General features: G+C 36.4%; 1 protein-coding gene and 1 long non-coding RNA gene across 2 annotated transcripts in view; one reads left to right on the top strand and one right to left on the bottom strand.

Annotated features, from left to right (window-relative positions):
• Positions 1-9,470, bottom strand: part of LOC308059369 — a 23,054-nt gene extending 13,584 nt beyond the window's left edge. Inside the window, exon 1 of the long non-coding RNA XR_013926223.1 lies at positions 33-9,470. This is a non-coding gene — a long non-coding RNA (uncharacterized lncRNA). The remainder of the gene's footprint in view (positions 1-32) is intronic.
• The window catches only part of LOC308059366 (uncharacterized protein), a 57,903-nt gene extending 38,010 nt beyond the window's left edge, over positions 1-19,893 (top strand). The window contains exon 5 of the mRNA XM_080376577.1: positions 9,464-19,893. Within this exon, the coding sequence (XP_080232703.1) occupies positions 9,464-9,521 (58 nt within the window). The 3' untranslated portion in view covers positions 9,522-19,893. The remainder of the gene's footprint in view (positions 1-9,463) is intronic.

Below are 19,893 nucleotides of genomic sequence, written 5' to 3'. Positions count from 1 at the left end.
GTTCAAGCTCTGTTAAGTTACCCAGTAACAACCTGACCCTAAAATATCTTCTACATTGTAGAGCTCACTGAAGCTCCTTTTCCTGTTTCCATCATGTTTTCTTATTTTCCAAGTATGAGCTTTTAAGGATCTTAAGGAGGAAAATAATGTTAAATCCAATCCTACAAATAGCAAAAATGATCTTTCTTCCATTCTCTCTCTCACTGCGCCCCCCCCCCCCCCCCCCCCCCCCCCGGTGTTCCAGTTCAGTGAAGTAGTTTAAAAATATGAATGCTAAATAAATTTAAATTTAAACACTGGAGTTAAAGCTAAAGAGCAATCAACATATTTTTAGGACTTAATGGAATTGTGAACACCTTTATGACTTCTTTGACTACAGAATCAGCGTTGTTTGCAAAGCTTCTAGCTGGATATTCTTAGTGTATCACAGCATAAAGTACTACAGATGTATCATACGACAGCAGAAATAGCCATAACAGTGGAAACGTCTGAAAACCACTTTGCCATACTGTTCTCAGGGGTTTGGCTGTTGTAATATGGATAACTGTCTCTGAAAACAATTAAGCATTCAGAGATGCTAGGTTAATGATCAAAGGATAATTAGCTTTGTAGATATATGTAAATAATTAAATTGGAGGACATTGCATTTAGCACTGCATTAAAAGTAATAGATAACCATCCAAATATCATAAAGGAAATTATATGCTTATTGTGTATGATATGATTGTTTTAATGATTGATTCACATTACTCTCTTCTTATTCAGTAATGTTAAGGACTAAATTGAGACTATTATTTTTTAAAATTAATTTTGAAGAGGTTTATTTTACAGTAAATGAAAATTTATTGGAGAAAACTCTTGTGAAGAATATGTTCAGAGTATTTCTCAGCTCCAGCATGATCTAAGATCTATCAGGCCCTAGTTTCATCATGGTTTTCGAGGGATATTTGGTGTGTTCTATATAAAAAAGCCCTGTCCTAATCATATAGGGAGGGATTGCATAAGAATTTGGCCAGCAGCTCAGTCTGTCACAGCAATGGAAAAGCCATATTTTTGGTGGGTGGTGTGACTCACAGCAGTGACTTCAGCCTCAGTATCCAATGAAGATCTCATAACCATGAGGTTAGTGGTTACTTTTCATTTTGTGAATACTCTCCTGTTAAAAGCAAAAACAAAACCCTTGGCAGGTCTCAATTTTTACCTAAAGAATAATGATGATGATGATAATAATAATGAAGAATCAAAAGCTTTTAAAAAACAAAACAAAACAAAACAAAAAACCAAACCAAAACAGAAACACCAGCTTTCTTTCAGAAAAAAAAAAAATCATCTATTTCTTTCAATAATTTCAACTTCTTACTTTCAACAGATAATCATAAAATGTATCTCTAGACACACAGTAATTGCCATTTTGGGAAAACGAAAGATCATCTAACTTTTTAAGACAAAAATCTCTCACTGAGCATGTTTACAATGTTTATTGTTTTGTTTTCTGCTTGTTGTGTGTGTTTTCTTTTTTGTTTTGTGTTGGTTTTGTTTTTGTTGTTGTTGTTTGTTTGTTTTCATTTGTTTGGTTGATTTTTTTTTTTTTTTTAATTAGTTTGCTTGACACCATGGAACTTGACTATTAGAAACGGCTCCAGAAGTTCTTTTCTGTGTATGAAAAATTGTGTCAGGTATAGAGGTCCATTCTCAGCTGTAAGGCTCTTTCAACTTTAAGAATAACAAATTAGTTTCACATTTTTGTGTTTTGTTATAGATGTACCACAGCCTCCTGCCTATGTGATGTCTATTCTAGCTTGTACTTTACTGGCGGTGCGATGATAAATTCCAGTTTCTGTTGAATGGCATAATTGCTGCCTTTCTCCTTGTCTTTGTTTGTTATTATCCAGTATAAACTAAGCTGGTGTTCCTAGCTGAGCAGGTTTATGTTGCTTTGTGATGAATTTAATTGATAACAGTCCTTGGGATAAAGTGCCTCGGAAAAGACTGTCAACTCGACTATATGTAATGAGCACCATATGAGGCTGAGGATTTGGGAATAGCTTTGAAATGTGTTTTTAATCTCAATTAACCATTTATCTAAATAGGTTCTTAACCGTTAAACCATAAAGTATTTCTAATGTATTAAGTAGGGCAGGATGTTAGTATGTGCTGTGATTACTTCATACGTCAGAACTTCATTGATACTTACCTTTCTATGGAGTAGTTTGCATTCTTTTTGCTTCCTTTTTTATCAAAACACTTCTGAGTCACATTATCTTCTTTTTGATGATCCCCGACATATAGTAAACTAAGGCAGGAATTCTTGTGAGATTTACGTAATGCATAATCTCCATGTTACAAATAGGGCTGTGAGGTGCAGAAAAGTGAATATGTGGGATGTGTAGAGATATTGGGCACCTCTAACCACAAGAAATAAAATCTGTACCTTCTGAATATTGTTGTACTTTGGAACACCCACCACCGTAACTGTTTTCCTTTTAATATGTTGATTAATGAGTGTCCCAGAATGTTGCTGCATCAAAGCTAGGCATCTATGCTATACATTTTAAACCAGGGAACTTGCATAAGTGTAGGTGACTTCTATACAAATATCTGCTGAACTCTTTTGTCTTTGATTTTACAGCTGTATTAGGAGATGATAAACTTTACAGCTTTTCTGCAAGTCAGAAGTCTAATGTTCTGGGAATGGGAAAGAGTCAAAGTGACAGAAATCTTGTTCCCTGACGATGACTCCAGTTTATTTATTGTTAAAGCAACATATCAGCCTTAAAGTCTCTAATGGCCATGCCTATGTGGAGTCAACATGACTTGTACCAGTTCTTCAGCCACTCTCCTTGACCTGTTCATTATCATTATTTCTTTCTAGTCTGCAGAAGGATTGCAGCTAATTAGTCATATCAATGTTACAGGTCACATAGACATTTGCATTTTTGGTAGCAGATTGGAGAAAAGTTCAAGACCTCAGAGACACAAGGCTGTTTTAGACAAGAGGAATACTATTGCTAATCTTATGTCCTAAATATATATCATATATGACTTCATTTATTAAAAAATCTTATGATTATTTTTTCCCTAATCTCATGATGAACAAGGCTTTTTTCCTGGTAGATGCTTAAGTTAAATGATAACATAGGAATATCAGCTATCATTAAAAAGACTACTTTTCAAAGCTCAAAATTTTACAGAAATATACAACAAGCGGTAACAGTAGCATACCATGAATACAAATCTGAAAACAAGAACACCTCTGAAAGCTGTAAAGATTTTAAATATTTTTTCTTCTTCTTTTTTTTTTTTTTTTTTTTTTTTTTTTTTTTTTTTTGTTTTGTTTTGTTTTGTTTGGTTGGTTGTGGTTTTTGTTTTTTAAGATAATGTCACTACTTTTAAGCCTGGTCAACTTGTTGAAATTGAATCTATTAATTTTCATTATATCTCAACCTGCCTGAACAGTTTCTGTCAGTTGGAAACAACTGAAGACATTTTCCTCAGATATTCTGCCAGTTTCCTAGCTTAAGAAAATGGAAGCAGAAAGGCAGGAGTTTCTGTGAGGTTATCATCACCCTGCGTCTTCATTGTTCATCTTGCAATAATCACATCTCTCAGTCCAAAAATCTCAGAATACTCTACTCTTTGTTATCTGTGTTACCTATTTTTGTTTAGGGAAAAGAGATGACCTAGAGAGATATAACTACTCAGATGAGATGAAATGATTGAGGGAGTCTTACTTTTATCGGGGGTGGGGGGGGTGGGGGTGGTGGTTTGGTTGTGCTTTTACAAATCTGACATCAACCTGATAGAAATGTTATGGGTTGTTATAGTTCCCTTTACACACAATTGTTTAACCAGTGGGATAAACTATAGATGCTGTGTATTCTTAAATTTATGATAGTTGCTTGCGCTTCCTTTGTGGCTAAGTGTGGGCTTGTCAAACATTTCCCCCCAATATTTCTTACACTAGGGTGGCCAGGGCAGACTGACTTGCTTGGAGCTGACTGTCAGCTCTGAGCTCTCTGACAGCTCTGGCAAAAGTCCTTCTCTTTTATGGCAGCTGTGAATGTCATCTGTCATCTTCAAACACATTGTCACCACTGCTACTTAATATTTAGGTGGAATATTGGTCTATGCCTACAAAGGCTGTGCCTAAACTATATATAATTATATGTATAAATAAACTTTGCTTTTTCATACTTGGGTTGACTTGGTTTATTTTCCCACTAGTCCTCAAGGAAGTAAATCGATAGTGTATGACACTTGGACATAGAAATTCAACAGCACAGGTTTGTCTTGTCCCTTCCTCTGTCTTTATATTGTACAGTATTTGGAGAGAAAGTGATAGCAGATGTCTCTCAACTTATCCTAATTAATTCTTTCATTGATTTCCAAAAGTCTAAGGAAGAACAGTAGCATCTCAAGTCATTGAATGCTTAAAATAGTGTACTTGGATTTTCTTTAGTTATAATTAAAAAATGATAGTTTCCAGGCCTTGCTACATTTTAAACTTTGAATGAGTTTTTGAAGGAAAAGGTAAGGGAGTTTTTCCACTCCTTCTAACTTTTTGAACCTTTATCTGCTTCTTTAATAATAATAATTTATTCTGTGAGAGATGGATTTCATGTGTGGTCATACAAATGGGAGCACGGTGTTCTCACAGTAAGGCATATTCTCAGAAGAAAGTCTGAACTAAAAAGACATTTCATAAAGCTAAAACAAGCCAGAAATTTTCTATTCAAGGATAAAATCTGTGTTCCCCAGGCATAACAGAGTTCACATGTAGAATATATCACTACAGGGACTAGAAATTGATTTCTGGATTTCCCCTACTTGCCTTTCTAAGTTTGTTATATGTGGCCTAACAAGTAGTTTTCCTGTAACAGGGAAGTATAGCAAATGTGTCATTAAATAATCTAATCCCAGGCTAGCAATGAGCCAAGGAACATTTGAGTATTTTCTGTACCACCTTGCGGTTTATTTTCCCTCTTATTGTAGATCTTGTGGAAATTAGGACAGATAGGCCTATGCTTAGCTCAAAGATTGAGAGTCAGTGGCTGAGGATTTCACTCTTTGTATCCTCTGGAAAGCCATCTGCATTTATTATGCATCACAGCCATTAAAATGAGATGCTGAACCCAGCTTGGATCATGTTGCTTCATGCCTGTGTATAGTTCATTTGTAGATCTGCCACGTAAATTTGTAGCTGGAGACTTGTGACTTCTAATGGGTCTCTCTTCATCACATGTCAGTACCTCTTCAGGTTCCCACGTGCCCTGCGTGGCTGGTCAGCAGATGACCTGGTGCGTGCTAAGAGCAGCCATTCAGAGACACTGCAGTGAAAAGCTCTGAAAGGAGCAGGCATCAAACCTGATGGAGATGTTTTGTTCTGCAGGAAGTATTAGATCACACAAAATTGGTGATAATAATAATTACCTGTCCTACTGTTGTTGTGAGGTTTAATTCATTAGTAGGTCTTACTCTTTCATGTGAGTGTAACTCTTGGTTTTGGCTGGGAAATTTACATTAGCTCGAGTCAGAGGAGGATTAGACAGTGTTACAAATCAAATAACTGGGCAGAAAGTACTTATTTCAGACACAAACCCTTATAAAAATTTCTTTTGTAATGTCAGTAACAGTAAGAAAATACAGTAGTTTCTCTGCTTGGAAGACACAGGATGTCACAAACAGTTTGAACTCCAGATCTATGGTATCACTTTGAAATTAAACATAATAAAAATATCAGAACACTTTTTCTCTCAGATGGTTAGCCTTGTAGGAGGACACTGCCTGCCTACTTTTTTTGTAGGTATATGTGGTTAGAAATGACAGTGAAATATGATCCATGAAAAGATTTATTAGAATGTGTTAAAAAGCTGTGTCAAAAACTTTCTTCTCTTCCTGAGCTTTGGGACATCTGCTCTTTTAACTCATATACATATTTTCCTAGAAGCTAAAAATCAATATGAAACCCAAATGCAGAATTTTCTTTGTAGCAGGAAATGTTTACTTTGCACTTTACTTTCATCACTACAAGAAGTTTTCTAAAGAAGGCTTTTTCTTGTATTTTGCAACAGTATGACAGCTTTGCAGATACTGTTCTATTGAACTTTATTGTCAGTCTAAGGATCAGCGCATCAGATCAGATAATAAACCGTGCATTTGTAGTTTTTCCTGGGAAACACCTCAACTTCAGCTCTGGAACTGTATTTTTAAAGGCAGTCCTGAGCTCAACCTAGAGCAGAAGATTCATTCTTCTGAAAATAATTTGATTAAATTAGATCTGGCTCTATGGGCGGAATGCCATTCCAAGGCCTTTCTTTTAATCCATCATGTCTGACTCCGTAACAGCAGCTCATCACCGCTCCCTGCAGCACCCCATGGTGTGGCACCTGCTATGTTGACTGGTATTTCTGCCTTTCTCAGTAATTACATGTGAACGTAAAGGTTGCATAGTTATCCCAGTTTGCTGATGACTGATCACTACTGTACCTTGTTGGTGTGTTATTTTTGTTCCTCTTTTTTTAACCCCCAGCCAAATCAACTTGCTTTGATGAAAGAACACATCACTGCTGAAATGTAGTCAATGTCAGTTAATGACTTTTATCTCCTGTAGCTTTCTGGTTTATTTTGGAGAATGACAACCAGGTTTATCTCTAAAATGATGCCATAAAATCCTGTCCATCTCTCAGAAATTTAACCAAGGTATTATATCGTTTACCTATTTTAAGGGGCTGTTAGTAGTGGAAATTATCTTAGTCCCACTGACAGTGAGGGTGCTGAAAGGATTTACTCCAAAGATTAACCTCTTGTATTTGTATTGCATGCAAAAGAGTAGCCTCCGATTACCATAATGATAATCAGACCCTAAATTTAGATAAGTAAATACTCTTATTTTATGTGTCCAAATTATTTGATAAACCTATGTACAGAATTTTGTGACATCATATGCAAATATGACCTTTTAAAATAGTTAAGTGATTGCTTTGGGTTTTGGGTTTAACTTCTGATGAGCACTTTCTAAAACTTGCTATCTAATACATCAACGCAATAAAGCGTATGCTTTCCATTGGCATTTTATTTCCAGCTTTTTAAAAACAGAGTACCTTTGAGCAATATTATTAAAAACGAAATTATGGAGTAGTGGTCATGATTCAGAGTACATTGAAATCAGTGGATAACTCTCTGAGTTTTTTTATTTACGTGGAAACCCACTAAAGCTCATTCTTAAACTCCTTTGGCTTATATATGTATTTAAAATATTTTCCTGAGTGGATGTTGATCTGAGTGTTTGGACTTCAGTCTCCTGCAAAGAACAAATAATTGTGTTTATATACATTGAAAAATAAAGTAGGTATTTTTGTGGTTTACTAATTTAAGTTGTTAGTGTCTCAGGTAAAGACTTTTAAAATGTGATCTATTTTAATAGCATCACTTAACATGATTTGATCTCTGTAGGAGGAAGGCAGTTCATTACTGAGTTCTCTATTTCTCAGCTGGCTCCACCACTTTAGAGCACAGTACTGTTTATTTTTTTACTAGGTCATTGGTTTCCACAGTAGGTCATACTTTCTGCTAAACAGCTTGGCCTCCTATGGAGACAGAATCTGTGACCTTCTAAGGATTCCTAGCTTGGGAGATGTCAGGTCTGTGTTAAAGAATAACTGTTTAATCAGAAGAAATTTTTCACTGATTAAGTGTTAGGGCATACAGATTATTTCAAGGAAATTTCTAACCTCAGCACTACACAGGAAAATGCTTAGCAAAATACTGTTGAAAACATACATTTTTAAAAATACAGGATACTGACAAATAAAACAGGTCCATCCTGTAACTCTAATAGCATTTATAGATGCCTGAGGTTAATTGTATTTTTGCATTTGTGTGGAGTCACATTCTGTACAACAGAAATGGAAGGAAATATATTTATTTTTCTTTCTTCCTGCAAGCCTCAGTGTCTGTTCATGATATATTTTCCATATGAGCTTTCAAATTTTACTCTGTAATATTTTTTTTTTAATTAACAGAAGGACTATTACAGATCTTTTTCCTCCCTATCACTGCAGTGTTGGCTATTTTTTTCTTGGGTTTTGTGGGGTGTGTGCTGTTTATTTATTTTCTTTTTAATAGAAAATAGCTTTCAATTAAACAAAACAATGAGGAAAAGGAAATAAAATGAGACCCCAGATTACATTACTAAATTTTGTCTGCAGTGCTATTTGTCTTTTCTTTTCTACTTTTATATGACTCTTTCTAAAGTACCCTTTAATTAGAAAGGGTGAAATTTAATTTCTTTGCTAACATTGCATACAGATTACATCTGTATGCTATTGTAGATTTATGAAGTGGACACCTTTGTATTTACAAGATATTATATATAACATTGTAATCCATCCTCTATTTTGATGTGTTTTCTTCATCAGCTGATACTATGTTAGAAGAGTTTTTTAGCTTATCTGCTGGCAACTGACTCTATGAAATTCTGAAATTAATCGGCTTTTCTAATCTTTAAATCTGCAGTTGCTTATTCATTTGCTGCATTATATTACAAGCACATCTTTCTCAGATATTAAGTGATTTCACAGCTAAGTGCTTGAAGAAGCAAGTACTTCTTGCAAACCTTTTTAGAGAACCTTCTGCCTCTGAACTCAGAAGCTGACCAAGGCAAAAATAAAACAACACTACAAACCAAAGCTCAAAAACAAAGCCGCAACCCACAAATGAGTTTCTCAGTTTTGCTGGTTTATACTGTGATAGGTCGTTTGTCCACATTAACTGAAGAAATGCAAAAGCAGTAAAAATAGGTCCCTTATTCTGTAATGCATGCATGTTTTTCAAGGTAGAATAAGACAGAATTAGAGGATTTTTAGACACCTACAATGGTCTTTTTCCTTCAAAGAATGGAGTGTCTCAGTAGGGTTCCTAGGAAATTTACTTTAGTACTCATTACTACTGCTTTTTCCCAGAAAAAAAATTACCATTGCAGGGCCAAGAGCACACCGCTACTTTCATTGCTAGACCCAGTTAAGTCCTTAGAGCACGTGTACAATTGCATACCTTCTCTGAGAATTTAATCTGGAAGCAATATTCAGAGTAAGTCAACCATGCATCTACCAGACTGGGATTTAAGTCAAGCAGAGCCCCTTCCACTCAACAAGGTGCATGAAAGATTCCATCCTTTTATATGCCGTTTTTCATAGTTGGGACTCTAGTCAATGATTCAACCCACAGTGAATTCCCATCATTCTTTTAGATGATTCAAACCCATCTCATCCTCCAGCAAAACTTTAAGGGGGTGAAAAGTGAAAGGAAGTTTTTCCTGATGTTCGATCAACATTTGAGTGTGCCCATTTCCTTGTGTCTTGTCACTGGGCAGCACTGGACAAAGACTGGATGCTGCTTCTTTGCACCCTCCCTTCAGGCGTTTATATACATTGATGAGATCTCCCTTGTGCCTTCTTTTCTTTAGGCTGTACAGCACAAGCTCTCCAGCTTTCCTCGTAGAAGAGATGCTCCAGTCATCTTAGTGGCACTTCACTGGACTTTCCAGCATGTCCATCTCTCTCTTGTACTGAGGAGCCCAGGACTGGACCCAGCACTCCAGGTGTGGCCTTGCCCGAGGGGAAGAGTCACCTCCTGCCACCTGCTGCAACACTCTCAGTACAGCCCAGGGTACCATTGGCCTTTGCTGCTGCACGTTGCTGGTTCACGTCCAACTTGGTGTCCACCAATGTCCAGGAACATTGGCTGCCAAGCTGCATTCCAGCTGGTCAGCCCCCAGCATATACTGGTGCATGAAGTGTTCCTGCTCAGGTGTAGGACTTTGCACTTCAACTTATTGCAGTTCATGGGGTTCCTGTCAGCCCGTTTCTCCAACCTGTAATTCTCAGAATTTGTGGATTGGATCTGACATCTGATTTTCTTTTCCCACCTTTATCTGACTGAGGTAGCCTAATTATGTCTAATCACAAGGTTATTTGGGGAAAAAAGTTCTAAATATGTCTTTAATTTTGCAGAGGATAATTCAGAAAACCCAGACCCGATGGGGGAAAGGCTGTTAGTGACTCTGTAGCCTCGTGGTTGGGGTCCTCATCTGGGTCACTTTCTCCAAACAGGTCTGTAGAGAGCAGGCTCTTCCAGCAGTGATGGCCTCCCCTTTGGTACCTGTGAACCTCCTCCTGACACCTGGCTGGGAAGCAGATTTTCACACCAAGATTCAAACACAAAAAAAATTGACATTTCAGTTTTGAGTGTTACAATATGATTTTATTTTTACCAGAAATTTTCAGACACCCTCTATTAGAATTACAGATGAATCTTTTAAAAAAAAAAAAAACAAGCCTAAGCATAACAAAGAGATAACCGTCCAAAACAGTATATCTGATCTCAATTTTTTTTTCTCAAGCCAGAAAGCTTTTAAGGGTAAGGTATCTTCTTTTACCATTGGCCCCAAATGTGGGGTGGGCTGAGAGGGTTATTTTGCAGCCATATCAATTCTGTAAGTAAACATTGATCTATAGAGGACATTTGGAAACTACCGCATGCTTTGATTGCTTCTGTGGATTCTTTCCCTTTTACAGCTCTTCCAAAGAAGTAGTGTGATAGTACGTTTTGGTAGCATATAAGGACAGCGCTAAATGAGTCTGTTGCAAAACCATATTGAAATATTTTTTGCAAATTTCTTCTTGAAGTCCAAATGTAGCTTCTCTGAGGTGTGTACAAAGAAGTTTGTTTGCTGAGTTTTATCCTAGGTATTATTGCATTTTACATGTATGTGTTTATGTATGTACAATAATATATGCCAAGGTAATCCTAAAAAATAAAGTGGAAAAATAAGAATACAATAATAAGCTTACTAAGGATATGACACCAATACTTCAAAGATATTTGTGGGGCATTAACTGACATTTAGAAAATTAGGTAGAAAAAGATAAGCTTATTTAATATTTAACAGTTATTGAAGAAACATTCAATGTAAAGCAATTATAAACAAATGTGATTTAACCTCTGGAAACTGCTGCTCAGCCACTTAGAGAAAACACTGAACACACTGCTAGCCTGCCTGTTTAGCAAGTGCAGTAACTTCAGTGGCTGTTTAAGTTATTTGCGTTCGGTGTACTGTACCATACGGGAACCCAGCACTACTCATACTTAGACTTAGAAACTTTTATGGAGGTGATAGCCATGTGAGAAGCACCATAACCATTTACAACTATAAATAGTTACTAGGGCTACCATATGCTTGGGTTTCCCCACGCATGTTCTTCTTTTTTCTTCCCAGAAAGTTTTTCTCTAGACAGAAAAAGCCTACCTTGGCTACCTGCTGTGACTCTCAGATGCTTGGCAGTCTGGTTAGAAAAGTGAGCAAGCTGCTGGGCATCCTGCGATCAGAAGCAAAAGCAATGGGTCTGAAACTAGGATTCACATGTGTCTGCATCCACAAACGGCTGGCGCAGCAAATGTGCGGTACTTCTGGCATGCCCTAGGAGCATCTTGCTTGCTGTGCATGCCCAGGAGCTCGGTCTGCTCATGCACAGTTGTAGCGGATGATTTTGCCTTTACTATCCAGAGAACACTCGGTAGAAATATCAGCATCCTGCTAGATCTGAATGTCTGCTCTACTTATCAAGTCATAACCTAGAAAAGTTATTTTCTAGTCCAGATCTAAGGGAATATATCTTCAAATGAATGAGATTTCTTTGTTTTGTTTAAATAATCTGATTAAAGAGTCACTTCTTGCACTCTATTCCAAAAATGAGGCCTTGTCCTGAAATTGTAACTGGAAAATTTGCAATGTCTGGCCTGTTCCAGATATTCTTTATGTAGAAAGACCATGGATGCAATGTCATGTGTTCTTGCTATACAGGTGGAAAGGAGTCTGCAAACAGTGCAGCCTGTTGAAGCTTTTCACATCAACTGCAAGTTTGCACAAACAGAGAATATTGTAGCATGGTATAGTATGGTATGAAAGAGCTATACTGGGTATTTTCTATGTTTGTGTTGTTTTTGATTTTTTTTTTTTTTATGTCTTTAAAGAATATATGAGAATGGAAATTATATCAGTGAGTGTTGGATAAGACACTTTTGTATTCTCAAAGGCTTGAGTATGTCTTCTCTTATTTCCTTTACTACAAATTTGAAAGGTGGAGATTGGAGTAATAAATTCCATCCTGTCATCACAATTTCAAGGCTTAGAAGACCATCTTGTAAACCTAACTCATATATGTAATTTTTCTTCAACTATCATGAGAATACTATTCGACTCATATGGCATTTTAAGGTATTTCAGAATGCTCAAAAACCAAATGGCTTTAAAAAACCCATAGTCATGGTATGTACCAAATGGTAAAAGGTACTAGCTCCCTGTCTGAAGTTACAATAACTTAAGAGAGATTGTATGTACATTATAGGTAAGCAGTACTTACTTGCTAGATTAAATTGTTTTGAAAATGTATTTTTAAATATGGTTAAAATGAACATATTTGACAATGATTACATACCATATAATGATAATTTATAAAAGTGAAAGGTATCAAATGTTCTCATTAGGAAAGACAGTAGACAAACATATAATGAACAAACCCAAACCTAATTAATTTCATTACCTATTTTTGTGTATATTTTTACATTTCTACTGTATTCTTACTCATCATTTTAAAAAGGTGTCGTATTTTATTGAGAATCTTGGGATTTTTCCTCAAAATCCTTTTCCCCACAATGCAAAGCATAGTAGACAAGAAAATACATACTTTGTAAGTTGTTTCATCTATGTATTAATGAGAATATTAAAAAAGAAAAGTTTTTCAATTTTTTCATTTATCTTGTGTTTGTATTTCATGTTAATGGTTTGCACAATCTAAATGGTGTAGTCTAGTTGCTGGAGCACAAACACAAGCCACTCTTTGCTGAATTTTAACCCTGTTTTTCCCAGTCCAAACTGCATGTCCTTAGGCAAAACACTTCTTATCTCAGTTTTACAGACAAGAAAGGTTTTTGCCTATCTTCCCAACAGGGATTTTAAGAGGATTAATTTATTAAAAGCATGAAGATTTAAGCAAAAGCAAAACATTGCTATTAATGTGTTTGACTCCAGCTGGAGTACAGGATCCTAAACAGAACAAAGTTTTGAAAACTCAAGACATTTGCAATGTAGCATTGCAGGCATAATCAAAAAAACCTCTTCCAGTCACATTTGGGAGGTTTAAGACTACCACTTCTTGGATTTGGTTACCACCCTTGGATGTTGTTGCTTTACCTGATCACTTCTAGTACACTTCTGTTGATGAAAGAACTTGTGATTTTAAGCTTCTCTGGAAGGTGGCTAGAGCTATTTTACTGTATTATCGCACCCCAAATGTTGAGTTTTCATGCATTCATTCATTCATTCATTTATCCATTCATTCTTTTATTCAATTTCAACCAAGGAGCTGGTACCCCTGAGGAGTTTGAAGGCAATTTCTTGAGGTGTCTGAATTACACAGCAGCAGTAAAACTGACTGCTTTGTGTACAATTTACTTCATTTCATTGAAAAGATACAGCCCATCCAGTGTTTGATGGGAAGGTTAAAGGTGCCACCCCTGTAACTGAAAACAGTGGTGAAACATGGCAGTTCAGTGGGGTTGTGTGGCTATGGCCATCTGAAAGGAATCACCCCTGTCTCAAAGTACATACTTTTCCTTCTTGTCTCAATTTACTGTGGGTGACCACCAGAAAAAAAACTTTTAATTAAAGACTCTCTTGTTTCATTTAGTGGGAAGCTTTAATTGTGGCAAACCTTAATCCTTCTGTTTACATGAACTCTGGTCTATGGTTTGGGTTTATCTTTGCCACCTTTCCCAAGTTGCTATATGAATAGTTTTGTCAGTTTTTCCATCTGCCCTGGAAATCCTCTGTGATTTCACTCTGCCCTCCAATACACTGGTTTTTATTCCCTTTCCAGTGCCAACTGACCAGGCTTTTTGCTTTAGCTGGAGTCAGGCACACACACTTTTAGTTCAGCCAGTTTCTGAGTGAGCTGGCACAGCTCCATCTACCAAAGCTGTCAACTGGGGTGACCCAAAAGAACCCACAGGGGCTGTAAAGGGCTGAGGCTGAGAACAGCAGCACAAACGATGTAAACAAAGTTTACTGAGTATGGGAGATAATAGGAAGGTACGTTTGCTGTGGTACTGATGGCAACCCAAGAGAAATGCATTGATGCGTTTTGCTAAAGAGCAAAGAAACAAGTGCAGTTTTTTTTGCATTGAGTAGTAATCATAGTGACAGGCTTGAAAAACAGATCAAGCTGCTTGATTAAATTTTGGCAAGGAAAATAAAAAGCAAAAAATACCCCCAAATAAAGTATACTTCATTCTTTTGTTGTTGTCCCTATTATACCTGTGAAATATTTACATGCTCGAGTTACAATGACTAGTTAGGTCTGACCTATCAAGACCAAAAGAAAAGAACAAATATTCATTCTTGGTTAGGGTTGATTAGTCACAGTGACCTTGCACTGAGCTGTGATTCTGTTGCTACATGAAATTCAGGGTTTAAAACTGGATATTTACGAACTTAGTGTTCCTGTGGGAGAATGAAAGAAAAGAGAAATAATAGTAATGCTTTTATTAGCACAAAATGTTGCTCATGCACAAAGTAAGGTCTCTATGTCATTTAGAAAGTCACAAAAAAAAAAAAAAAAAAATAGTAGTAAACCAATATGGCTTGAAACATGCAAAGTAAGAAGAGGTGGCTTTGCTGTACCACTTGAGGGTTTGTCCTTCAGCCTTTGAATTCAGTCATGCAAAGAAGGGAACAATTTTACAATAATGTATATGTGGACCACTGTGCCTGCTGATTTGCAGGCGCAAAAGTATGCCTTTGGCTGGTCCATGCTCACTTCCTGCAACAGATCTGAAGGACTGACCAGAATTTATTGACGCTTGTATGAAAATAAACAGACATAAAGATGGTGGCAATGCATGGAGTGCCTTTCTGTGGGAAATATGAATGTATTTCCCTCCCAGATGTATCAGTGCTTCTGCTGGTCAAGAAGCATTCTCAACCATCTATGCAAACATACTTGTTTTGGTTGTTTCATCAGTGCCCTGTGATGAGCAGTATCTCCCGGGAGCTGAGTTCCCACAATAGGTAGATCCTGTTTACAGCCTTTAAGCTGTGGCAGGCCCCTGTTACAGTCAGTCTCATCTTCTCACAGTATAAGTGATCTCCAGATCAAGACTTTTTTTTTTTTTTTTTTTAATATGTTTGACTACAGACAATAGCATTTGAGAATATTTGGCCCGAATGGCTTGCAACTAATGCAAACTGCTCATTAAATTATTTTCTAATCCATAGATATTTACATTCCTTTCAAGTGAGAAAAAATATTTTCATGAGTATAAGTACATATCTAAGATAGATAGTGGTTTAAGATACTTTTGAGTACTGAATTAATGATTATACTTTGGGTGAATTCGAGAAGCGTTATGAACAAAATTTATTTAATTTTGGTGAAGTGGGTTTTGTATTCCAGGCAGACTATCTGTAAAGTTTCCTGAGGCATTTTACAACAATACTTTTATTTGTGCATTGTTCGGAAAAAAAAATAATTATGTGGTAAGAAATAATAGACATCCTCTCAATGCCTGAATGTAACAAAGTGTAACAAAGTAATCCGTCAAAGTTCTGAAGATATAAATTTACTTGATCAAAAGTGTAAAACTTGAGATGCTTTTCTTTTACTGTCCCCTTTAACAATTGGGAAACTTGTCTTAGTTTAAATTCTCTGTCATTTCATCTATGCATTTCTACTGTGTTTTCTTTTTCCACTGAATCTGGGCAACTTCCATAGGAGTGATATTACCCCTCTGGGCCAGATACTGTTACTCATTTTCTGGGTTGACGTGACTGCCCAATCTGTTCCTAAGAGACTGATGAAGCCTGGCTGCTTGTAGGTGCTGCTGGCTATGGGAGGGATGATATCCAAGTGCCTTTCAGCAAAGAGATTGTTATTCTCTGTAAGTATAGTTCATTATTGCTCTCTTTCTAGGGATTTTTGCATAGGGCTTGCTGTTCATGACTGTTTCTTGTGAATCCCTGCATTATGTTTAAGTCAGGAAAGACTAAGGACTTGCACTTTGTCCCTGATGGGGATGGAATAAGTTTTATGTTCCACAAAATGAATGGTTGTGGGTAACTATAAGCTACATTAAAACCTTCAACTCAGTGTTTCTATATGCTGAGCTCAGGCTACGATTAACATAATAAATACAGGAACTGACACTTTAGGTTTCCATCGATGCTGTTATAGCAGAGAATGAGAGAAGTTTGATGTGCTCACAGTAGTCCAAATCATGAAGGAGAAACGCTTCAGAATTTTTGCTCAGTGAAATTTGGTTGCAGCACAATGCAAAATCATTCACCTTTTGTCCACTATTTGAACACCTCTGTTTCTCCACCAACACTGTCTCCAGCTTGCAGCAGCTCCCCTTTAAGTAGTTACTCCTTGTCCATTACACGACCTTACTGAAGCAGTTTCTCCAGAAATCACCTGCACTTTGCAGGTGTTGCACAACATTTTCTCAGTTTACATACAAGCTGAACACTGAGCAGAACCTAGGAGTTTATTTCCTGTTGTAGACCCCACAGATGAAGATTTCTTGTGCTAGAAGGTCAGTTTCCCATAATTATTAGCCTTTAGGAAAAATCTGAGGAGGACTTAAAGAAGATTTGTATGTTCCCCTGCACATCTGCCACTTCTCTCAGCAGGGACAGCCACTTCTTTCTGCTTCCCAAGTGCTGTGCTGAGCGTTTCATGGATGCGTAGAGTGGTGGGAGCGACTCTTCCCCTCCCTCCGTTGGCAGTGGGGAACAAGCTGCCTCTCATTTGATTTTCAACAGTCCTGGCTTGAAAACGAGGTGAGACTGGACTAGACTTTCCCAGGTATGGGATACAGCTTTCTGTTAGATGTGTTGCCTTTCAAATGGCTTCTCCAAACTTGCTCAATGACAGAAGTTTTGATTCTCCTATAACAGACTGGATTAAGAATGTCCGAACAAGACGTAGCATAGCCAGAGATGCTGTGTGTTTGAGGGAGGAATTGTATCATCTGAAGTTAAGTGTGTGTGTTCATTTGTCACCTTTAAAAGTTCAGATTCCTGCATCACAGCTCAGATTAAATCTTGTTCAGACAATGTCTTTTTTTACTCTATTTTGATATTCCACTTTAATCTCTTACTGCTCCCAAATTATAATTAATGCTGATTTTTCATTAACCAGCCATGATACTATTCTCTAAACATCTTTATCTGTCAGTAATGTATTATTTAAATGTGACTCACAATAACATAAGCTAGTTTTTCTGTACTTTTATCATTTATTTGCATATTAACTGATATCTTTCTTTTTAATAGGCTTGTGTTTGAAAGGTACTCTGGGAAGTGAATGTGGTTTAAAAAATAATTATCAGAATGTATTGAGCATTTACTATTGATTAAATGATTATGACTATTAAAAAGAAGAAAAAACAATTGATTTTAGTTTATAACGAGTGAATAACTCTTTTAATCAAGTATGACACCATGTAAAAAATTTAAAATTTATTTACTACAATAGACTGATTTTTTTATTTAGTATTGTTACAGTATTTTGATATTCTAATGGATACTACTATGTTAGCATAGGAAACGCTAATCACAGCTCTCAGGTTCTCTCAAAATATTTCTAGGTAAATTGTTTATTTTGTGGGGGTTTTTTTGTTTTTTGTTGGTTGTTTTTTGTTTTCTGTTTTTTGTGGGTTTGTTCATTTTTTATTTTATATTTTTTTTTTTAGATTAGAAAGGTTAGAAGATGCCTAGCAAAATATAGAAAGTCTTTCTGTCTTACATCTATATCCCTACATCTGTTTTCTAACATTACCTCCTTTTGTATTACTAAGAAAACACCTTCTTAGCACAGATGTTTCCAGGTATATATACACACCTTTTATTTCCTAAAACTTCTTTTCCTGTGCAAACAGCAGATCGCATTGCTGATGCATTTTTGATCAAAAGTAAGCTCCTCAAAAATGAAGCAGTTTCTCAAGTGAGGCTTTTCTTTGCATTCTTATTGATAGTTCTTTTTTTTGTTCAAGTGATGATCATTATCAGTGTAAGTTATGGGCTGGATCTGGCTCTCTGGTGCCTTCCTTTTTCTGCAGCACAAAGCAGGGTGAACTTTTCCAGGGTCCCAAGCAGCTAAACACTTGAGCATGCATTTAATGTAACATAGTTATTTGAGAATCAGAGAAAGCAGTAAATCCAAACTATATTCATATTGGACACATAGTTAAAAGCTGCAGAAAAGTTGTGCTCCTCTTGCCTTGATCTTCAAATTGTCTTGCTCTCCCCATGGTATTAGTGGATTTCCTCTCTCCTTGCAGTCCGTCACCTTTCCAGGATTTTCTTGTGTCAAGTCTGCCAGGCAATGGGCTCAGGCTGAGTGTTTAGATTTCTGATCTCTGGGGATCAGTGTGAAGGTTCAGCTGGGTGTCTAAAATATTGTGCTTCTCTTCTCCTAATATATTAAACAAATGGTGGGATGGAGGTGACAATTATAGATTTGCTTCATACAAATAAATTCATATTTTTGCATATGCCAAGGTAAAGACTGTATCATCTATTACACTGAGAGTCACTGGAGGAGAGTCTCTGAGTCTTGCAGTATAAATCTCTAGCATGTAGCTAGAACTAGTTTGCTTAGAGTGCAGGAAAATAAATGCATAACTGTCTGCACTAGTCTACGCTGACAAAAGTGTACGCTCTTGAGGCTCTATAATGGAACTTGCTTATCAGTGTTGTTTTTTTTAATAAGTGGGCCATTATGAACAACTTGATCTTATTGAACTTAAACTATAGGTTTATTCACATTTTTTATGTCGTATGGATATTTCTCTTGTTGTATATACAGAAGGAATGTTTAAGGTTTGAAGTTCTATGTCTTCATCAGAAATGAATACAAATATGAAGCTGAAATGTTTAATATACCTTCTATCTATATTTAAAAGGAAATTGAAATTAGATGGAACCATTTCTTGCCTTCTTTGGTGTTTATAAACTAAATGGGAATGTATTAGACTGATAAAGTTTTGCAGAGCATTTTATAGTAGTGATACCTTATATTTCCTTTGCCTCCATATCTAAAAAGGAAATAATTCAGTGAAATATTTTTGAAGTACCTTTCCATGTTTTCCCTAGTGTACAGACTTTATGATGAAAATGATTTTCTCAATCACTGCTACAGCAGCTTCATGTATTTCACTAACAATTGCTTTTCACCTTTGATAAAACTGCAGGAAAAACCTCAAGTACAAGATAATTTCTCCCAGTATATGGCAGAACATTTTTAAACTGCAAATTCTGTGGTAATTTCATGGTAGATGTGAAATCTTCTTTGCTCTTTTCTCTGTCACTCCCTCCCTCCAACATTTCCAGTTTTTAACTCTTTGACTGTCAACTCTTTTTTTAATCTTCTCAGGCTTTTTAAATGGAATGGCAGAACTATGAGCATTAGTAGCAATCAGAGTTTGAAGGTGCATTCATAGTAACCAGAGTTTGAAGACACATTCATGATTGCCTTCTAAATTTAGGAAATACTAAAGAAATAATTTCCTAGTGGACACATATAGAATATTTTAAAAGATTTAATTACTTCAAATCAAATACATGTATAGAAAAGTATATGGCACATTTTTGCATAAAAGTGTACTGCCATGGCAGAATTGCATGGTGTATACATTATCAACAGTGATGTATTACTGGGCTATCACATTAAATGCATTAAAACCTGTAAAGCCAAAGCATGACATGATAGTCCCTGGGTTCTAATATGGTAGCGTTACTAGACAACTGCTAAGAAATCTGTTACTTCTGAAGCTTCA

The sequence above is a fragment of the Falco punctatus genome (assembly GCF_963210335.1).
Source record: "Falco punctatus genome assembly, chromosome: 2".
Taxonomy (NCBI): Eukaryota; Metazoa; Chordata; class Aves; order Falconiformes; family Falconidae; genus Falco; species Falco punctatus.
Note: the sequence above shows the minus strand (reverse complement) of the source record. Positions and strands in the feature narration are given on the sequence as shown.